The sequence below is a fragment of the Hipposideros armiger genome, unplaced genomic scaffold, assembly GCF_001890085.2.
Source record: "Hipposideros armiger isolate ML-2016 unplaced genomic scaffold, ASM189008v1 scaffold_221, whole genome shotgun sequence".
Taxonomy (NCBI): Eukaryota; Metazoa; Chordata; class Mammalia; order Chiroptera; family Hipposideridae; genus Hipposideros; species Hipposideros armiger.
The window spans coordinates 477165-500249 of NW_017731571.1; the positions used below are offsets into that span (position 1 = coordinate 477165).

A 23085-nucleotide genomic window follows, 5' to 3' on the forward strand; every position below is an offset into this window, starting at 1 on the left:
ACATAATGTCAAAAATTTCTAACAAACACAAAGAAATCATTTTACTCATTTATACCAAGGAAGATCTCAAGAACCAGGAAGATCACAACTTGAATGAGAAAGGGTGATGAATAGATGCTTTATACCAAGATGAAACAGACATTGGAATAATCTGACATGATTTAAGAGCAGCCATCATAAAAATGCCTCACTGAGCAATTATGGAGACTTGAAACAAATGAAAAACTAGAAAGCCTCAGCAAATAAAGAGAAGGCATAAAGAATAACCAAATAAAAATTTCAAAATTGAAATTTATAAATCAAAATAGCTCACTGATAGGTTCAGGAACAGGATGGAAAGGACATAAGAGAGAATGCATTAATTTTAAGATCTAGCAAGAGAAATTATCCAATCTGAACAACAAAGAGGAAATAGATAGTGGGGGAAAAGATGAACAGAGCCTCAAGATCTGAGGGACCACAAGAAAACAATCTAACATGCCTGTTACCAGAGAACCAGAAGGAGAGGAGTAAGAATACAGACTGAAAATGTATTCTAAGAATGTCTGAAAAGTTCCCAAACTTGGAAAAATATATAAATCTAAGATTTAAGAAGCTGAGCAAACCCTATACACAATAAAACCCCAAAAGCCATGCCAAGACACATAATAATCAAACTCCATAAAACTAAAGACAAGGAAAATTCTTAGCAGCAAGAGAAACAATATTTTATCAAGGGAAAACAATTAAAATAACAGATTTGTTATGAGAAACCATGGAGGCCAGAAGAACTGGAACAACATTTTTCAAGTGCTGAGTGTAAAGAAATGTCAACCCAGAATACCATATCCAGTGAAAATATTCTTCAGGGGTGAAGGAGAATCCAAGATGTTCTTAGATAAAGGGAAACAAACAGAATTTGTCATCAACAGACCTACCCTAAAAGAGTAAATTCTTTTTTTCTTTAATTAAATTTATTGGGGTGATAGTTTAGTGGTTACCAGAGGGTAAGGGGATAGGAGGATGGTAGAAGAGGGTAAAGGGGGTCAAATATATGGTGATGGAAGAGAACTGGGCGGTTAGCACACAATGTGATGTATACATGATGTATTACAGAATTATACACTTGAAACCTATGTAATTTTACTAACTAGAGTAAGTTCTTAAACAGAAAAGATACAATAAAAGAAGGAAACTTGAACCATCAGAAAGAAAGAGAACAATGGTCAGAATAAAAGTAGGGGTAAATACAAAAAAATTTCTCCTCTCGAGTTTTCTAAATGATGTTTGATGGTGGAAGCAAAAATTATAACATTGTCTCACTAGTTATAAATATATGTAGAGAAAATAAAAATAATTGTAAATGAGAGAGGGTAAGGGGTTTAAAGAGAGATATGGTTTCTAGACTTCACACAAACTGGTAAAATGTCAAATAAGTAGATTATTATAAATTATGTATGTATAATATAATACAATACCTATAGCAACCACAAAATCATCTATACAAAAAGATGCATTCAAAACACTATGGGTAAATCAAAATGGAATTCAAAAAAATGTTCAAGGAATCCAAAGAAAAATGAGAGCAAGAAAAATGAAAAACAGAAGTAATTAAAGGAAACAAAGCTAAACCGGCAGACTTAAGCCCTAACCTATCAATAATTCAATGTAAGTTATCTAGACACACCCATCAATAGAGTTTCACAGCGTGGATTTAAAAAATGACTCCTTATATGCTGTCTACAAGAAACTCACTTCGAACATAATGATCTAAGTAGCCTGAAAGCAAAAGGAAGGAAAACATACTCCATGCAAACATTAGTTAAAAGAAAGCAGGAGTGGTTATATTAACATCAGATTAAGTAAACTACAGAAAAAAGAAAATTACCAAGGACAGAGGGACATTACATAATGATAAATGGTCAATCTATCAAGAAGACATACTTCATAGTTGATGTAGAGGCCTGACCACCGCATTGTATTTCTGAAACTGATGTTGAATAATACTGTACGTCAACTATAATTATATATACATATAACCTCGGGACACGGAGTAGAGTGCGGGAACGGATTCAATGGAATTGTAATAGATAAGCATGATATCGGGGGTGGGAGGGCAGTGGATGGGGGGAGGGGGGTTGTTACTTTGTGAGGGTGAAAAGGGTAACTATTACATTGTTCTGTACACCTGAAACTAACAATAAAAAAAAAATAAAAAATAAAATAAAATAAAATAAAATACCTTTACTAAATTAAAAAAAAAAGAAGAAGACATAACGATCCTAAATGCATATACCTAGGTGCAAATACAAAAACAGCTAGAACTGAACAGAGAAATAGACAAATCTACAACACTTCACTCTTAACAACTGATAGAAAATCAGCAAGGATGCAGGAACTCAACATCACCAAAAACCACATGATTTAATCCACATTTATAGAACACTCCACCCAACACAGTAGATTACACATTCTTTTTAAGCATCTAAAACAGTGGTTCTCAACCTGTGGGTCGCGACCCCTTTGGGGGTCGAACAACCCTTTCACAGGGGTCGCCGGGCATTTGTATGTGGGCATATCTGCATGTGGGTCTGGAGACAGACAGAGGAGCGGTGTCTCGGTTCCTAAAACCATCGAAAATATGTGTTTTCTGATGGTCTTAGGCGACCCCTGTGAAAGGTTGAGAACCGCTGATTTAAAACAATACAACAAGATAGACCATACCCTGGGTCATACAACAAAACTCAATAAGTGTATAACAAAATTATTCAGAGTGTATTCTCTGACCACAATGGAATAAAACCAACAATAGCAGAAACATAACAGGAAAATCTCCAAATACTTTTACACTAAACAATACACTTCTAAATAATCCATGGATTAAAGAGGAAGTCTCAAGGAATTTTTTTTAATACACAAAACAATGATCAAAATGTGTGGGAGACAGCTGAAGTTCTATGAGGAAAATTTATGGCACTAAATGCTTATATTAGAAAACTCTAAAATCAACAGTCTAAGCTGCCACCTTAAGAAGCTAGAAAAAGAGCAACAGAAATCCTATACAGGCAGAACAATGTAAAAAAAATAGGAAGCACCTCCAAAGTGTCAACCACTATAGTGGGAAGAGACAAATGAAAACTGCCTTACAAATGTCCTGCCCCCAGTGAGGTGCTCACTTGCTAGCACCAGGAAATTAATGTATCCCCTGAATGTCCTTGTCCAAAACATAAATATCTTCTCTGTAGTGGAATATAGATTTAAGAAAATTCTTTCAACTAATGTGAATATTTTTGGTGTATGACACCATCTTTTGTATGCTCCAAGTAAAATATTATTCACATCTGAGACCACCAAAATTCCTTTAAATACAAATATAACTAGATTAAATTAATGTACAATAAAAAGGAAAAAAACATAAGAGATATAAGAGTAAATGACCTTGTTTACCCTCTTCTACCACCTCCGTCCCCTCTTATTGTTTGGTAACCACTGAACTATTGTCTGTGTCTGAGTTTTTGTTTCTTTGTTTGTTTGTCTTGTTCCTTTGTTTCTTTCAGTTTTATGTCCCATACATCAGTGAAGTTGTATGGTTCTCAACTTTTTCTAATATATCGTGATGGAAGGAGAACTGACTCTGAGTGGTGAAACACAATGTGATATACAGATGATGTATTACAGAATTGTACACTTGAAACCTATGTAATTTTACTAACCAATCTCATTCCAATAAATTTTTATTTAAAAAAAAAAGAAAAAAGAGTAAATGAAACCCAAAGTAAAAAAGAAATTACACCAAAGTGAAGTAGAAAAAAAAAAAGAGAAAAATCAATGCATCCAAAGGCTACTTTTTTGAGAAAATTGATAGACCTCTATCTGGCCTGATGGATCAAGAAAAAATAAAACACAATGACAAATATCAGTAATGAGAGAGGTAACAATAGCTACAGATTCTATAGCTATTAAAAGGTTAATAAGACAGTACTTTGAACAAGTTTATGTCAGTAAATTCAAGAACTTAGATGAATGGGCAAATTCCTTTAAAGACATTCTACCAAAGTTCCTCAAGAAGAAACAGATAACTTTCATGGCCCTACAGTTAGTAAACACATTGAATTTGTAGTTAAAAACTGGCCCACAAAGAACACTCCAGGCCCAGGTGGCTTCACTGGTAAATTCCACCATTTAGTAATACCAATTCTACATGAATGTTTCCAGAAAACTGAAGAGGAGATAAAACTCCCCAACTAATTCTATAAGGCCAGTATTACTTTGACACCAAAACCAGACAAGGATATTAAAGAAAAGTAATACATCAATAATCTTATAAATAGAGATGTAAAACTTCTTAACAAAATCTTAGCAAATTACATACAAAACTATAATACATCCTGAACAAATGAAATTTGTCCCAGAACTGTAAAGTTGATGTATCATTTGAAAAAAATCAATGAAACTTACCATGTTAAACTTAAAAAAAAATGATTATCATTTTTCTGTATCTATCAGTAGGTACAGAAATATCACTTGATAAAATCCAACATCTATTCCTAATAAAAGTTTCAAAACAACTTGGAATACAGGGGAACTTCTTCAAGCCTAGAAATGTCATCTAGGAAAAACAGCTAACATCATACTTAATAAAAAACTGAAAGTTTTCCCTTTGCCATCAGGAAAAAGAGACCACTTCTAATCAATTCTGTACTGGAGGTTCCAGTTAGTACATTAAGGAAAGAAAAAGGAATAAAATGACTGAGATAGGAAAGAAAGAGGTAAAATGGTCTTTGTTCACAGACAACATGGTAGTCTACATAAAAAGCACTCTGGAATCTACAAACTAGATACGAGAACTATTAAGTGAGTTTAGCAAGGTTTCAGAATATAAACTCAAGACACAAAAATCAAATATATTTTAATATAGTAGCAACAAATAATCAGAAATTGAAATTTTAAATCTGCCATTAACAATAGCCCCCAAATATGAAATACAGGCAGGATTTTATGAAGAAATTGACAAGCTCACTTTAATATTCTAATGGACATGCAAAAGATATAGAATAGCCTAACAACTTTGAAAAATAACTACACTGGAGTATTGATACTACTTCACTTCAAGGCTTATTATAAAGTTACAGTAATCAAGGCAGTGTGATATTGGTATAAAAATAGACAAAAAGATCAATGGAACAGAAACATACCCATACAAATGGGCAACTGATTTTTGACAAAGGTATAAAGAAAATTCAGTGGAGAAAGGATAGCTTTTTCAACAAATGGTGCTGGAACAACTATGTATCTACATGCAAAAGAAAAAAAAAGCAACTTTGGTCTATACCTCATATCATGTACAAAAAAATAAACTAAAATAGACAGAACCAATTGTAAAACATAGCATTTAAAAACTTCTAGAAGAAAACATTGGAGAAAATCTTTGTGACACTGGGATGGCAAAGCTTTATTAGATATAACACTATTAAAATTTAATAAGTTTGACTTTATCAAAATTGAGGAGATTTGCTCTTTGAAAGACCCTGTTTAGAGAATGAAATGACAAGCCACAAACTGGAAGAAATATTTACAAATAATATATCTGATAGAATACATAAGCCAAGAATATATTTAAAGATCTCTCATAACTCAAAAATAAAAAAACAAAGAATCCAATTTAAAAATGGGCAAAAAGATCTGAATAGACATTCTAGCACTTAAGATGTATGAATGGAAAATAAGTATATGAAAAGATGCATTCAAGACATGCTAATTAAAATTCAATGAAATACCAATACATATCTATAAGAATGTCTAAAATTAAAGGACTGACCATATCAATTATTGAAGAGTGTGTAGAAGGCCTGGAACTCTCATATGCTATGAGAGAGAATGTAAAATATTGCAGCCACTTTGGAAAGCAGTTACCAGTTGCTTAAAAATAAAGGAGCTTAAATTTTTATGATATGTTCAAGGTTTGGAAGATAAAGTAAAGGAATATTTCCAGAAAGAGTGGGGGCGTGACGGAAAAGATAATAGGAGGATCACTCCCAGAGGCCCAACATCCAACTAGTAAGTTTCATAAAAAAGAACAAAAAGAACAGAGGAAAAAACGATTCAAGACGTAATACAAAAATGTTTTTTCCATTTTTTAAGGACATATGTCATCATTAATGAAAAAAAATAACCAGCACCAACCATATCATCATGAAAATTACAGAACATCAGGGCTAAGAAAAAATCCTAAAGATTTTTGTTAGATCACAAAAGCCAAGACAAACAGGTTACATTTAAAAAATGCCTTTAAAATTCTAAGTAAAAATTATTTTCAAACTATCATTATAGAAATAACCAAGAGAGAAGAATAAAGATATTTTCAAACATGCTACCCTCAACTTTTCCCTCTTATGTGCCTCTTTTACTCAGGAAACTCTACCAAAATGATGGTGTGCACCAAGAAAAGGAAAATTGAGTAAAAGGGAACTTCCTTAATATGACAAAGGCAATATATGAAAAGCCCACAGCTAATATCATATTTAATGGTGGAAGCCTGAAAGCTTTTCCACTAAGATCAGGAATAAGACAAGGAGCCTGCTTTCATCACTTCTATTAAACATAGTCCTGAAAGTTCTGGCCACAGTAATTAGGCAAGAAAAAGAAAAAAACATCCAAATTGGAAAGGAAGAAGTGTATCTCTGTTCACAGAAGACAAGATCTTACATGTCGACAAATCTAAGGATTAAAAAAAAAACTGAGTTAATTAATTTAGCAAAGTTGCAGGATTCAATTTTGAATTTTATATTAAAAATCAGATCTGATTTTAATATTCAAAAATAAGTTGTGCTTCTATACACTAGAAGTAAACAATCAAAAAGGAAATTAAGAAAAACAGTTCCATTTACAGCAGCATCTAAAAGAGTAAAATACTTAGGAATAAAGTTAACCAAGGAGGCAAAAGACTTGTATGCTGAAAAACTATAAAGCATTACTGAAAGAAATGAAAGAAGACACAAACAAATGGAAAGACATCCCATGTTCATGGATTGGAAGACTTAATATTGTTAAGAGAAGAATGCTATACAAAGCAATCTACAGACTCAATAGAATCCCTATTAAAATCTGAAGGTGTTTTTTAACAGAAATGGTAAAACCCAGCCTAAAATTAATACAGAAAGTCAAAGGACCCCAAATAGCCTAAACAGTCTTGAAAAAAAAAAAGAACAAACTTGTGGACTCACTTTTCACATTCAAAACTACTACAAGACTATAATAATCAAAACAGTAATGGATTGTTAAGGATAGGCATATAAACTAATGGAATAGAATTGATATCCCCAAAATAAACCCTTACATCTATGGTCAATTGACTTTAAACAAGGATGCCAAGACTATTCAATGGGAAAAGAACAATCTTTTTAACAAATGGTGCTGGGAAAACTGTATCTACATGCAAAAAATTAAATTGGACCCCTATCTTATATCATATACAAAACTTAACACAAAATGAACCAAAGACCTAAATTTAAGAGCTAAAACTAGAATATCGCTAGAACATAGGGGCAAATCTTTATCACCTTGGACTTGACAATGGTTTCTTAAGCATGATACCAAAAGCACAAGCAACAACAACAACAAAACACATTAATTGGCCTTTATCAAAATTAAAAGTGTTTTGCCTCAAAGAACACTTACCAAGATAAGGTAAAAGACAACCCACAGAATGGGACAAAATATTTGCAAATCTTCTATCTGCTAAGGGATTACTAGCCACAATCCATAAAGGACTACAACTCAACAACAAAAAGACAACCCAATTTTTAAAACGGGCAAAGGACTTGAATAGACATTGTCTCAAAGAAGATATAAAAATGGCCAAATAAGGACATGAAAATACACTCAACATCACCAAACATTAGGGAAATGCAAATCAAAACCACAATGGGATACCATACTTCACACTACTAGGATATCTATAATAAAACACACACACACACACACACACACACACACACACACACATTAATGTCAATGAGGATGTGGACAAACTGGAATCCTGATACATTGCTGATAGGAATGTAAAATGGTTCAGCCACTGTGGAAGCAGTTTGCCAGTTCCTCCAAAAGTTAAACAGAATTACCTATGACCCAGAAATTCCACTCCTAGGAAGGTACCCAAAAGAATTGAAAACAGGGACTCAAACAAATACTTGTATGCCAATATTCATAGTATTTTTCACAGTAACCAAAAGGTGAAAACAACCAAAGTATTTAGTAAGAGATAAATGTAGTATATACATAAATGGAAATATTATTCAACCATAAAAAGGAATGGAGTTCTGATGCATGTCACAATATGGATAAATCTTAAAACCATTATGTAAGTGAAATAAGCCAAACACAAAGGACAAAATATGTTTTCACTTATATGAAATCTCTAAAATAGGCAAATTCATAGACACAGAAAGATTAGAGTTTACCAGGAGCTGGCAGAAGGAGGATTGGGAATTTATTGCTTAATGGGTACAAGTTTTAGTTTGGGATAATGCAAAGATTTGGAAATAGACAGTAGTAATGGTTGCACAACATTGTGAATGTAATTAATGCCACTGAATGATACACTTAAAATGGTTAAAATGGCAAATTTTATATTTTATGTAGATTTGTTATGACAACAACAAAGGAAAATTGGGATCCAGGAAGCAGTTGATCAAACACTAGGAAACAAAAAGAATTCACAGGATGATGACAAAGAGAAGTTCCAGGACAAATCAACAGCAATCTAGGAAGAAAATGGAGCACTCCAGAAGTGGCAGGGTCGGAAAGAAAATGGACCTGAAAATTACCTCATGTGGGATCTAGGAAATTGACACCAGGGAATTGAGAATCAGCCTGGAGTGTATCACATTAGTATTTGTTGCATATCATTTCTTATCCATATCAGCTTCAATCAAAATTTTATATCATAAAATACTATATTGACTGATTTCTTTGAACAGCACTATTTCAAAAACCATGGCAGACACAAAAAGAAGCACAGTTCTAATTCACATGCATTTGACACACTTATTAAAACAATCCACTTGGGTAGTAATCATGGGATATCCAGAAAGGGTAAAAATAATCAAAACACCTAGGCTTCATTAACAGGCTGAGTCCTTTGTTCTTAATGTTATTCATTCAAAAGGGAAGATGGAAAAGTGCTACTTAGAAAGCAGTTTGAAATATTGTATCTATCGCCTAATGAAAATCAGGAACATTCTTAAAATACTATATTTACAATATTTCTTACTTTACGTTATATTGTGAAAAACATTCTAATAATTAAAAGTAGTGTCCAAACTTAGGCAGACTTAGTTTGATTTTTTTATACTATAGAAAGTTGTCATCAAGTCATCTATAATGCTATGAAAGTTCAAAAGAGACAATAAAACTTACCTGTTTAGACATATTTTCTGAAAATTTTGCCGATTTTTCTTTTAAAAATGTGACAAGATCTTTATAAATTGCACCTATTCTCTCATAGTTAATTTCGCCCTCAGCATCTGTTTTGCCCTTTGGGAGAAAAAGTTTGGTGCTATTATTTATGTAATAGCAATATAAGAACCAGATCAATACATCACAACACAAGCACACATCTTGTTTTCTTCTCTAAAGGACCATGTGATAGTCTTTATATATGAAATGTATAGGCAAACCCCTTCCCTCTTAACTTAGTGTTACTCATTCATTCATTCATTCATTCATTCAGCAAGCCTTTACTGAGTACCGCCTATGTGCGCATAAGGCACTCTGCTATTCAGCAGAGAAATCACAGCATCCTTTCCTCTGCGTTCCTCTAACGTGAAAATGCATTATGATTTTAAGAGCCTTTGATGAAGTCATAAAAGGCCTCAAGATTAGAATGTCACCACAGTAAAACCTAAGTTTCTGTTTGTCACACTCCTCCTGTTCTGTGTGTAGCATGGTTGCTATGGGCTTATTTTCTAGGGTTATGATCACTATGCACCCATCTGTCCCTCCTTCCACCCTCTACCTGTCTCACTTCTTGTCTCTTTCCTTTCCTTATTTCCCTCCTTTCCTACCCCAACTATTCTCCCTTAACCAAGCATATTTATCACTGTAGTATGTTACAAATGTAACTGTATATATGTATAAAACATGAATATTCATATAACTGTAGTGTAGTGTATACATTTTGTTGTAATTACAGAATAGTTTCATGTTCCTTGGCTTTCATTTTTTAAACTGAGAGGAATACTTAGATGTTTCCATATCAAATAAAGTTGTCTCTGGATCTGTGGATCAATAGCCTTTTCCAGAAGCAAAGGCTCCTTGTCCCACTCTAGATGGTGAAAGGAAATCATTCCTTTTTAAAACTCTCATTTTCTGAATGGAGATTTCACTTTTCTAAAGTATCAAAACAAACCAAAAGCAAAATCATATTTAGGTCGTCTCCCTCCTCTATGCAGAAATAAGCTAAGTGGCATGCGGATAAGAAAAGCACCTAAAGACATGTCAGAAGGGTTGTCAACAAGTAATCAAGAAAGCAGCACTAAGGGCTGGCTGAGTGGCTCAGTTGGTTAAGAGCTCACTCAAGAGTTTGAGCTCTGAGCAACAGCAGTTCAAATCCCAGCCCGAGCTGAGCTGCCATCAGGTAGCAGGATGGCTCAGCTTAAAAAAAAAAAAGAAAAGAAAAGAAAACAGCACTAGAATTTTGATACCAACCCAAAGCCCAAATGTAACTACTCTCCAAGCAGTCCCCTGTGATAGCTGGGACACCATTAAGGATTTGGGTTCCCCTGTAGAATTTTGCTGGTCAGTCCCAAAATTACATTAAAGACATCGAGGGCAGGGTGTTGCAAAGGAGAAAGCTGAGGTCCTTCTAGTTAAGTTCAGTGAACAGGTACAAGGCTGAAAATAAAGTTTTTTAAACTAGAAGATTCAGAAGGCTATGTGCTGTTTCTTCCCCAGCTCGAGGCCCACCCATCCACACTCTGCTTTGTGATACTCGGGCTGGGAATCAGCAAAACTATGTTTCTCCTTTGCCAGGTTAGTTTCGCTTCAGGCAGCCAGAAGTGAAAGCAAGACTGAAAGGCTGGAAAAACAAGGGACATACTCCTTCCTACTCGTCCCCTGTTCCTGTTAGTCACCCCAGCAATGGCCTGTGGCAGTGGCAGTTGCTTCCAGTAGCAACAGTTGGTTCTAATTTCCAGTGTTTGTTTTTCCCTATAGTCTCACAATAAGGGTCATCATATCCCCTCAGAAATACCATCACCAGCCAACCAGGGCACCATCTTCAAAGATCTGCGTCTCAGCTCTGCCAAGGTCCTCCTCTGAGCTCCTGAGGGACCAGCACTAATTGGTTAGTGCTTATTCCTCAGAGGTCTGGGTCTCGGTTTCATGGAGACCACCTGAGTTCCGAGGGGACCAGCATAACCTGGGAGTGACATTCTTTGGAGGTGTAAGTCCCAGTTCGTTGGGGGTCCCTCCTCTGAGCTCCTAAGGGACCCTCACCAAGGCAAGCAGGGTCTACTCTTCAGAGGTCTAAGTCCCAGCTCTGTCGGGCCCTCCTCTGAGCTCCTAAGGTACCAGCAGCCTGACAATACCCGCTCTGCAGACATCTGGGTCCCAGCTTCATGGGGCACTTCCTCCAGGCGTCCACATTTTGATAACCCCTCCTCCTCTTCCCTTTGTCCCCTCAACTCTAAGGACAGAAGCCGCCATTATTGCTTTTCCATTAACCTCAGTGCTCGTTTTTTAATTTTTTTTCCCTTTAATACTTGTGTAACTATGTTAAAGAGGTTTTTGTTTTATAAAGTTAATGAGCCACTCTGAAGGCCATTTCTTAGAAGACTGGCTTAATGATCTGCAGTGGGAACACTGGGGTTAATTCTAAGACAATTTTGGATTGGCCCAACAAACACACATAGCAAAGGGGGTCTGCTCAAATCCCACAGAACAGCACTTTATTTTCTGTGGTCATTGGGATTCAGTCCTGGAGACATGTTTGCACTAAGAGAGACCAAGCTAAGCACCAATGTCAGTACTTTTTTTTTTTTTTTTACTTACACCATTTAAAAATACTCCTTCTGCACTACAGGTAATGCACAAAGTTTCAACATCGTGTGGTTTCACCAGCACATAACAAATTTCCCCATGAAGTTGTCTCCAAGGTGGGGCTCGACATCCATTTGAAAATTCATAATCTGAAAGCAATTATCAATCAATTTAGAGTTTTATAAAATATGTTGGCTCCAAAAACATAAATAGTTAATACAATTGTTTTCATTTCCTTAAATAATAAATTCTAACGTAGCTCTTAAAGCATTTAAAAAATATAATTATGAAAATATATATAACATAAATGAATCTGAGAAGATATAAACCTGAGGTATATTCAATAGACTCCAAGACTGTTTGTTCTCCTTTTCCTGAGAAACGCTTGAGTAGCTCTATATCCTTCTTAACAGTCAGTGGATTTAAATGTATTTCTCTGAAACAAATGTTTAGAAATTCATTTTAAATATTTTAAAACAGAATCTACAGAAAATACATGAAAATACTCCATTATGATGGGGAACATCTTTTCTTATAATTAAAATTGTGGCTAAATTATACAACAACAAAATTGCTGTTAATTTTGGCCATGTTATAATCTCATAACACTGTCAAATCATCAAGGAATTATTGACTCATGTTTAATGCAACATTAAGTATATTCACTTAAATATTCACTTTATTTCTTAAAGACAATGCTAGAAACACTAGAAAAATGAAGAAGTTTTAAACCAGACAAACTCTACATGATATTTGCGTTATAATTTAATAATTTATCTGAGAGTTTTAAGAGACTTTGAAAATTCTAAAGCCACTTAATGTCTTCAGAATTCGATGAAATCTCACTAGAATGTTTTAGCAATGTCAACTGCAAATTTTAATTTTTAGAAATATAAATATCCATGCAATAAACTAAACTTTTATTCCAATAAAATTGAATGTTAAATCAGAAGCAATAAGTTTCATACTTTTTCTTTTTTTCCCCTAAAATTCTGAAAGCCCTTTTTGCAACTAATTTTTAGAGGTCTCTTTTTTTTAAAAGACTCACAACGAAGTGTGTTTTAGAGAATAGTTCAGGAGGTGCAGATCCAGTTCCTCAAGCAGCATGGCAATCTTCATCTTAATCTCAATTTCAGGATCATCATCTTTGGTAATTTTATCAAGAATATTTAATACTGATGTGTCTGCTTTCATTGTATTATAATCCATGCCCAGGATTTTTGCTACAGGATTTCTGTTAGCTGATCAAAAAGGCAAATAAGTAAAAATTATCCTCTTGTCTTCTATTACAAGAAACATAAAGACAAACAAATCCTTTGAAGCCCACTCAAATATGTTTCTTTCACTAACCTTTCTCTGATCGACCCAATTAATCTCTACTTCTCAGATTTACTGTATTTAGGAACTTTCTTATACGTTTTGAGATGTTCTACTTTGTATTGCAATATCATCTATATATGTCATCTCCCTCATAGGACAAAGGCTAAGACATTCTTTTTTTTTCTTTTAGTTATCCATGAAGCATTATTCAGAATAGGCATTCAATTAATATATTCAGAATTGATTAGCAGATAGAGGAATATTGGTCTCCTTAGAAGAATCATTACTAGAACTGTGTGTGTGTGTGTGTGTGTGTGTGTGTGTACCAGTGTTCAGTATTCACAATGCTTTCTTTCCAAAATAGCATATTTCCTTTAGTCTACAGATTTCCTGCCAGTCTTTTCCACCTGATCAAACTACTTATATTTTCAATCCCTTTTGATGTTAGAGTTGGAAAAGCAAATCTAGCCAGTATTTACACACGTATACCAAAATTATAGTGAAGAACTGAAACACCAACTCAAGGCTAACATAGATGTGAAAGTTGAACCCAGAGATGCTGAAAACAAAATTTGGTAAAGGTTAAAAAATATATATGATTGAAAATGAAGGAGAAAGGGGCAAAACCATGTTCAGAAAGAAAGAATTCAAGGAAGATGAAATATACGTGTATATGCATTTGGACTGGGAGGGGGGAAATGCCTGTGGGACTAATTCAGAAAGCTTAATCTGATTGAGATGAAAAGAAGCACAGTAATGCCATTAACTCTCCACCAGGAAATGGGCTGTGTCACCAGGAAAAAGCAGAATACCTGTAGGACCAAGGAAGGATTACTTGAGGGGAGGTGTAAAGAAAGGATACCTGTGAATCAACTATTTATTGAGCATCTCAACTTATCAACCTAATGGCTGTCATCTATAAAGATTTATGAAAAGCAATACTAGGTGAATTCTAGAAAAAGACATAAAACTGACTCCCAAATTGCCGGGTACCATGGAATTTGGACCTAAAACTCAGAGTTGTACTCAGAATCCTTACAGAAAGGGCAAAATGCAGCAAAGGACACGTATCTAGTCAAACTCGATAAACAATAGTCTATGTATCAAGTTTATATATTAAGTTGAATTTCATGAAGAATCATGCCATTATTAACAATCTTCTTGAATTCAGCTTTACTCTCAAGATTTCATTCCTCATGAAAGTAGCTTTGGTATACAGAACAGCCTATTAAGGAAAAGTAGGCAGGACACATGAAGAGGCTGCTGTCCTAAGGTATACCTCTTAACTGAATTTAAAAAGAAAAGGGAAAAGATCCTCTTCCCACCTCACAGCCATGAACAGTGTCAAAGGATGGCGAGAGGCGGAACTCAGGTACCTTATGCCTGGGACCCACTGGTCAGATGATGCCAAGGAAGCCAAACATATACACCTCATTGGGGCTTTCTCATAAGAAATATTTAGAACATAATGGTAACAGGCAATCAATCACGTTTTTCTTTGGCTATTAAACGATTAGACAATAATGGGCATACTATATATCCTTAATGAAGAGGAAAATAAATGATTGGAAATATCACAGAAGGTCGTGCAATCCACAATGGAAGAGCCTTGAGACAAATGGAAAGTGAGATTATTACGGGCTGGCTCGGCTAAAGGAAAAGCCTACGTTCATTTGAAAGAAGACAGGTCATCATCCATCATAGCACTATGTGAGGGGAGAGGATGGATTCCAGTCATGGACATCTCTCGTCTCTCCTGACATGGACCCGAAAGGCTACAGGAAGCCTTCTCTTTAAACCACGGGCTAAAATTAGAAATCTAGAAGCTTACTGGTGAAGTGGTAAAGTATTAGGCCTTTCACTGTGAAGTAGAAATCTGATATCAGCGTAACATTTCAGCCAAGGAAAATTAATGAAATTTTTATAAAGCCAAACGTATGACTTTGTACCTTTTAGGGCAGAGAACATTTTTCAAGAGACTAGAACCAATGATTCGCCTTAGATTATGTTTCTAAAAGTTCAAATCACAGACTGGAGTGGAAATATCACCTTCAATACATGCTTGTGCTTCCTTCAGCTTTGCATCTTTGGAAACAAATAACAAACATGACAGCTGCCCAAAGCTCCTAATTTTAATTTGTGGTACAGAGAGAAATAGCAAAGGCTGCCCATTTTTATCAACTTCTTCTGATTTGACTGTGGTTGCACTAAAAATGAAAAAAAAAAAAGAAGAAAGCTTCAGGTTACCCGGATGCCAGTAGAAATTTAAGATATTTCATCAAACTGTCCCATGTCTCATTATAACACACAGAGAATATAAATACCTCATTAGAAGGTCATTTATTTTTCCACTTTCATCCACACTAAGACCCTTAAATCCACAAGTTTATTAGCAATCATAGTGAGCAATATTATATCCAGCAAGAAAATTTGAAGCAATTTCTTGAGTACCTACATGAGCTCAGTTTTTGTTGTTTTTTTTTAACAATACATTGGACCACTTTAGAAAGTCACTGATTCTGGGGGCTGGCTGAGTGGCTCAGTTGGTTAAGAGCTCCCTCAAGAGTGTGAGCTCTGAGCAACAGCAGTTCGAGTCCTGGCCCAAGCTGAGCTGCCGCTGAGCTGTCAACAAGTGGCAGATGGCTCAGCTATAAAAAATTTTTAAAAAGTCACTGATTCTACAGAACCATTAATGTTTTGAGGATCTCTAGTGTTATTTTATTTGTAAAATTTTTATACCACAGCAATTAGTGGTTAGAAATTTTCTTGGCTACTCTGTGTTTATGAACAAAAAAGCTAAAAAAAAGAGGACAAACTAGATCCTTTTTGCGGGTTATTTCCCCACTCCAAACCCTTAATTTGATTTACTTTAGGATAATAACTAGTTTCTCTAAATGGGCTTTTCCTGATCAGAAATTATTGGGTCTCCTAGATTTGTGTTTCTGTCCATTTTAATGAGTGCTTTAGATCAGCATTTTAAAAACATTAAGATTTTTTATGGCAGTAATATTTCTATAGATTTCTACCACTTATGACATTAATTAAACTGCCTAGGTTTTCATTACACACTGATATCCCTGACAAAACGGCCCACATCTTAAAACCTGATCTAACGTATTTCAAATAGTAATGCAGGTAAATAGATATGAAATGTTGACAGTTCATCAGAAAAAATAAATCTGACAGACTCGGACCATCTACTTACTACTCACCCTATGTCACTAGACTAGAAACAAGAGGGTCAAAACTGTACGAAGCAGAATAATGGCTCCCCTCAATCTCAACATCCTAATCCCCACAACCTGTGACTGTGTTACCTTACATGGCAAAGGGGACTTTGCAAATGGATCGAGTTAAGGATCTTGAGACGGGAAGGCTATTCTGGAATATCTAGGTGGGCCCCATGTAAACTACAGGGTCTTTAGAAGAGGCAGGCAGATGGTTCAAGTCAGAGAAGGTGAAGTGACGATGGAAACAGGTCAGAGAAATGCAGAGCCGTGAACCAAGGAATGTAGGTGGCCTTTAGAAGCTGGAAAAGGCAAGAACAAATTTTCCTTCTGCCCCCAGAAGGAACACTGCCCTGCCACTCTCATTTTAGCCCTGCAGACTCATTTTAGATTTTTCACCTCCATAATTGTAAGATAATAGAGCTCTGTTGTTTTAGCCCATTAAGTGTGTGCTAATTTGTTCCAGCACCAATAGGGGCTAAGACAGGGACTTCTACTAATCTCGCCCATTGCTCTATCCCAGTATCTCACATAGTAACTGCACACAGAAGCTGTTAAATAAATATAAGAGGAATAAATGAATGAATAAAATGTTTTCAGGCTTGCCATTGATGTATGTCCTTTGTGTGCAAAATGTGTATCTTCTCTACAGTGAAGCTTTTGAAGTAATGTCCTTAGGATTGAGGACATTTCTTAAAGACTCATATCAGGGCTGGACACTCGTGCTAAGTGAATGGTGAAAGAACTAAGTTATAGGCTGAATGAATGCCAACAATATCAAATTGCTTAACTTGAGAAAGTGAAACGCCTGGTTAGGCATGGGAGACCTGAAGGGCAAAGGTGATATTTTCATTGCTCCTACCAGTTGAAACCTGTAACTTAACAGAGCCAGCTACAGGGCGGTGTGTAAGAGTGGGTTTCAGTTTCTGGGCTCACAGATCCTCACACCTGAAAAAAGAGCTCTTAGGAAGAAAAATGCTGCACCTACTTGGTGAAGGTCAAGAAGAACGTGCTGGAAATGAAATCCACTGACTTGATCAAGAAACTTTTAAATTGGAATTGGGGAAGGGAGCTAACAATACTAAGCAGGAAAATGTCTTATTTAATCCCCAGTGTCTACTTTAGTGTCCAGAACATAGTAATTACTCAATAAATGCATGTCTAAAGAGTAACACAGGAAATAAGGCTGGAGTTGAGAAACTACTCATTAAGGGTAAATTCTCAGAGACCAAAAAACAAAGAGCCCAATAACAAAAGTTATGGCCATTGATCCTAATGAACTGACTTTAAAAATTTACCAAAATACAATATTTTAAGTTGGAGATCATGTATTTCAGCCCTTCATGATATATCTTGATCAGAAAACTAAGGACCACAAATATGAATTGTGGGTGAAGTACGCATTATTATGGGGAAAAGGGCCACTACTTGGGCATCCATCTAGAATTTTTACCAGCACGTAATTTTGTCCTAACTCATACAAAGCACTGAGACACGGCAGAACAAGACTCAAAACTAAAATACCACAATATTAAAGTAAATGTGATTCAAACATCATAGTTCTACCAGAGAAAAAGAGAAAAGAGCAGGTAATAACATGTTCACAAAGTGATTCTGAATGCTTATCTAGTTTATAAATTTCCCAGTCTAGGTTCGAGAGAATCAAAGCGCCTCAGGTGTGTGTAGCACCAACAGATGGTGCTGCCATGGAGTGCTGTCATCTGTCCTTAGTTTACAATGGATTTGGGCTTCATTATGAGGTGTTTTAGGAAGATTGTTAATCTCATCCTGTCGGAAAAGAACAGAAGTAATTGAAAATGGTAATAAAGAGACTGATGATTTCCATTACAATGAAAATAGAAATATCCCCTCCCCCCCAAAAAAATGAATATGGAGAGATGATGACAAATGTTATTACAGGTTGAAGACCTGTACACTGGGAATGATTCTAAAGGAAAAGAAATGAATCATGCAACATGGGAAAAGTGCTGTGTCTATGTATTCAGTTAAAACCAATTGCACAAAAGAAGATATTATAATTGATGAAATGTAAAACCTTTTCAGTGTGTGACTAACGGATCAAGCCCAATCGCAGATGCTGATAAGCCTAATTCAGAAAAAGACTGGTCAAACTTTCATTGGTTGTTACAGAGAGTGCCTTCAGAGTTGCATGACATCGAATGAGAAATGAGGCCACAAGTACAAGTATAAATATATGCCCTAAAATATCTGCAGAAAACAACTAAACGGGGTAGCTTCAAAGCGTAAGCTACTTCAATCAACTTTCAGTGTAGATAAAACTGACTTGCTTTGTAGCAAGAGGCCTGAGAGAATCGGTAGAAAGAAGAACATGATTTACTCTAAAACACCCAAAGGCATTCCTACTTGGTAGAAACACATGTAAAAACTTTAAGTTCAAATCCTTTATGATAACTTTGGCCATCCACCTGCACTGACAGGCCTGAAACCTGTCTGGAAAGAGACAGCCTCCCCATTTTAAATAAATGCATAAATGGTGTACGCAGTGTCAGCAGCTAAGCAAGGAGAGAGTGCATGTGAACCAAAGAATAAGGTAGCTGGGACTGTTTTAATAATACAGTCTTCTGGCTATTGAGGCATCTCTGGTTTACATCACTTGTTATGTTGCTAGACGTAATAAAACTCCGAGTGACTATGGGTTGCTGACAGATCTTTGGTTAGGGGTTGGGGAGAGTAAGGGGTATGATGAAGCCCTGGATGTGAAAGCACTTGGTGTTTTCCATTATTACCAAAATCTCAGCTATACTCTTTGCTTCTTCAGGGCAATCAGTATCTATCTGGTTTTCATCAAGCCACATAGGCATGATTTGCTTCAAAACAACAAGCACTATTATTAGACCCTTCTCATCCCTTCCAACATCAAAGATATCATCAATGAAGGTCACAAATAAGAATGATGGATAGAAAAATTGGCCCAAGGAAAAGGTGCGTAGTAAATTTGAAAAAGGAAGACAATCAAGGGGTAGTTGGTTCAAAACATACATGGTGTCATAGTATCCTGCTTATGAGGGAACACTGTACATAAAGACTGTATGCAGAGATGTAAGAATGGAAATAAAGCCAAAAGAAATTGGACAAGGATACAGAAAAAGAAATAGTGATACATTTGAGGTGTGTGTGACAGTCCACCTAACTAGGTCCCAGATGTGGTCGTGTTTGTAGTTGGAACACAAAATTAGAACAAAGGCAAGATACAATGACAAAATAATACTCTTCTAACATCTGCTTTAAATCTATCTTTGTACTAAGTCAGTTGTGTTTTTAATTGTTTTTGCAGATGAGTTCATCTTTCAAAGGGTAGAAAAAACAATGTATGATACTACACTGAACTTAGGTGGGAGCAACGAAGAAGGACAAGCATTTTGGGAGAAAGTTACCATCTGCAGAGTTAGAAATAAAATATAATTAAAAAAAGATTTCAAAAAATTCAGAGAAGGCAGAGCATGCTATCAGAGCTACACAGCTCTTGAAATGCAGTTCAAGAATGGTTTTGCAGTTCTAAGAATGAAATTCTGAATTTATTCTCACAAATAATCCCAAAGAGAAAAAAAATAGAAAAGTCACCTATAGAAAGCTTTGGGTAGTTAGGTGCAGTTTCTGATATGTCAGAATTTTAGAAGCTCATATGCACAACTAAAGAAAAGAAGATCAGGATGCCTGAAGTGGAAAATAAACTAAGGCTGACCAAAACAAAGAGATATATGAATTATCATATATAATTATCTTATATATATATACATGTATATGTGTTCACACACACGCGCGCACACACACACACATACACACTCTTGAGGTTTGACAATTTAAGTTCATGAACTGGTTGCAACAATGTTGCTAACATTTTGATATCAGAGGGATTATTTATTATGAATTTGTACCAATTGGACAAACAGTTAACCAAGTTTACTATTTGGAAGTGCTGAAAAGGCTGCGTGAAAAGATTAGACGACCTGAACTTTTCACCAAAAATTCATGGCTCTTGTATCACTACAATGCACCAGCTCACACGGCACTGTCTGTGAGGGAGTTTTTAGCCAGTAAACAAATAACTGTATTGGAACACCCTCCCTACTCACCTGATCTGGCCCTCAGTGACTTCCTTCTTTCCCCGAAGATAAAGGAAATATTGAAAGGAAGACATTTTGATAACATTCAGGACATCAAGGGTAATCTGACGACAGCTCTGATGGCCATTCCAGAAAAAGAGTTTCAAAATTGCTTTGAAGGGTGGACTAGGCGCTGGCGTCAGTGCATAGCTTCCCAACGGGAGTACTTCGAAGGTGACCGTAGTGATATTCAGCAATGAGGTATGTAGCACTTTTTCTAGGATGAGTTTGCGAGCTTAATTGCCCAACCTCGTGTGTGTGTGTGTGTGTGTGTGTGTGTGTGTGTGTGTGTGTGTGTGTAAAAACAGCTCACTGTTTGAAGCGGAAGTAGGGTTTTCTTCTTTATCTCAGATTTGGAAGGTTCTCATTTAAGGGCAAAGTTAATTGCTAAGATGTCTCTCCCTTATATTGAGTAAAATTTACCACTCTCCCTCTGCCACCCGAGAGCTGGTAGGTTTAAATACCAGAAATTATGTCTACCTCAGAGGTCACAAATGCAATGCCTACTGGCACCTGGCAGGTAACATGGGTCAAACAACAGCTAATGTTAGGAGTGTGGTAATCCGGAGAATGCATCCCCTATTAAAAGAAATTCAAATTCAAACTGAAAATTAGTATGTTGACCAAACAAAATATTCTCAGATTTCACCTAAGTGCTTCCGATTTGCAATCCCTGGATCAGAAGATTTCTGAGATTCATAGATGTTAAGTGACCTGTCCAAAACCAATCAATAAAAATATGTACAATGAAGATGTTCAATTCTAAAAGCAATTAACTGGCTTACCTGACAACATAACCTGATTCAAATGCTGAGGGGTCCAAATTTGTCTTCCATTCAAGTGGTTCTACGAAAACATATTTTGCCTCTTGGGGATGTTTATAGATAAAATTCTCCACAAACAAAATAATTTCTTTTAATATCGCTTCATTTAGAGGGGTAATTTCCAGGGTTCCACTTCCATATCCAGCAGCAGTAGTCCACTGCGCTGATCGTGTCAGCACCACCCCCATGGGATCCAAGAAGGCTCGCTCAGATCTGAGCTCAGCACACACACTACATCAAAGTAGAAAGAGTTAGAAAAAACAACAACAGCATCCACACTTTCACTGGAACATTTTTCAAGATTTTAAGCTAGTACTACCCAACCTACATTCTGCTTATTCATCTTATAGGTCGATTTTTAAATTGTCTTCAATAAAACAGTTAATTTTCACTGAACCAGCTAGAAGTATAACTGACTAGGACTTAAGGATTTTCCAATCCCGTCTGCCCTGAAATGAATAACTTCTTTCTCATTTCCCTGGGCCTAAGAGAGAAAGTTCAAATAATTGGGCAGAAAATGGAAACAGAAAACTCCAAGAGTGGAAAAAAGAGCTGGCCTCTGATTTGCAGCTCTGCTGGAGCTGGGGGTTAAGGGAACAATGTTCTTCTGACCTGGGCCATACATTGTTTAGAATTATGCTATTAAATTGAATTGTGTTACCTTGACTTTCATATAGTCATCATACCCACTTCAGTGCAATGATGACTGTGACATGATTCTGGGAGCTCTCAGAGCTCCCCAAGTGCCTTCTGAATTGATAAGATATAGAATAAAAACATTACTGTGAAATATAATTTTATTTTTACCTGAAAATTGGTGTAGCACATATTGATCTTATTAACCAGAATATCTGAGTAATACTGCCCACATGTCCTCCCCAGGATATTTTACTGTAATTCATAACTTTCTTAAACGCAAATGTGAGGGATGTAAGAACAAATGAAAATCTCTTTAGACTGTTTATCCAAACTGGTTACCAAAACAGTCTAGCATTAAAATTTAAACAGAAATTCAAGTGAAATAAATTTCTCTTTGGCTAAATAGAAATTAGTCTTTAAAAGAAGATCTTTAAAAACATTACATTATCTGTAACATTAAATAAGAACCAAGTTAGAAGCCAAGTTCTGATATTAATTCATAATGAATATCTACAGCTTTTTTTCAGATCATCTGTAATTGCTGGCTTCCTCATTTGTAATAACATCATGGATCATCAAAATCTTATTTCCAGAATATCAAAAGAATGGTTATAAAGTTAAACATAGACTATAATTAGCTTCTTCCCCTCCTCCCCCCAACCCCCAATCATTATTGCAAAAGCACAGAAGTAGCAAGATTCTACAGAAATGACTTGGGGATTTTACTCTCTGTACTGTAGTAAATCATGAAATCCAGGAACAGGGACACAGATGTGCCTGCTGAGAAGCAGCACAGAATGATTGTATACAGTTTCATCATCAAAAGGACAGGAAGTAATAATAATAATAATAAAAGGGACAGGAAGGGGACAGCATTGGCATCTAGTTGTGAGGATCAAGAATGCCAAC

The 23085-nt window shown here is 35.7% G+C and overlaps 1 protein-coding gene across 1 annotated transcript in view; it reads right to left on the bottom strand.

The window, feature by feature from the left end:
• The window catches only part of ODAD2 (outer dynein arm docking complex subunit 2), a 161473-nt gene that overhangs the window by 135888 nt on the left and 2500 nt on the right, over positions 1-23085 (bottom strand). Inside the window, exons 2-7 of the mRNA XM_019654386.1 lie at positions 21499-21768; positions 15391-15548; positions 13070-13262; positions 12351-12457; positions 12034-12170; positions 9400-9516 (exon numbers count right to left, since the gene is read on the bottom strand). Of these exons, the coding sequence (XP_019509931.1) occupies positions 9400-9516; positions 12034-12170; positions 12351-12457; positions 13070-13262; positions 15391-15548; positions 21499-21725 (939 nt within the window). The 5' untranslated portion in view covers positions 21726-21768. The remainder of the gene's footprint in view (positions 1-9399; positions 9517-12033; positions 12171-12350; positions 12458-13069; positions 13263-15390; positions 15549-21498; positions 21769-23085) is intronic.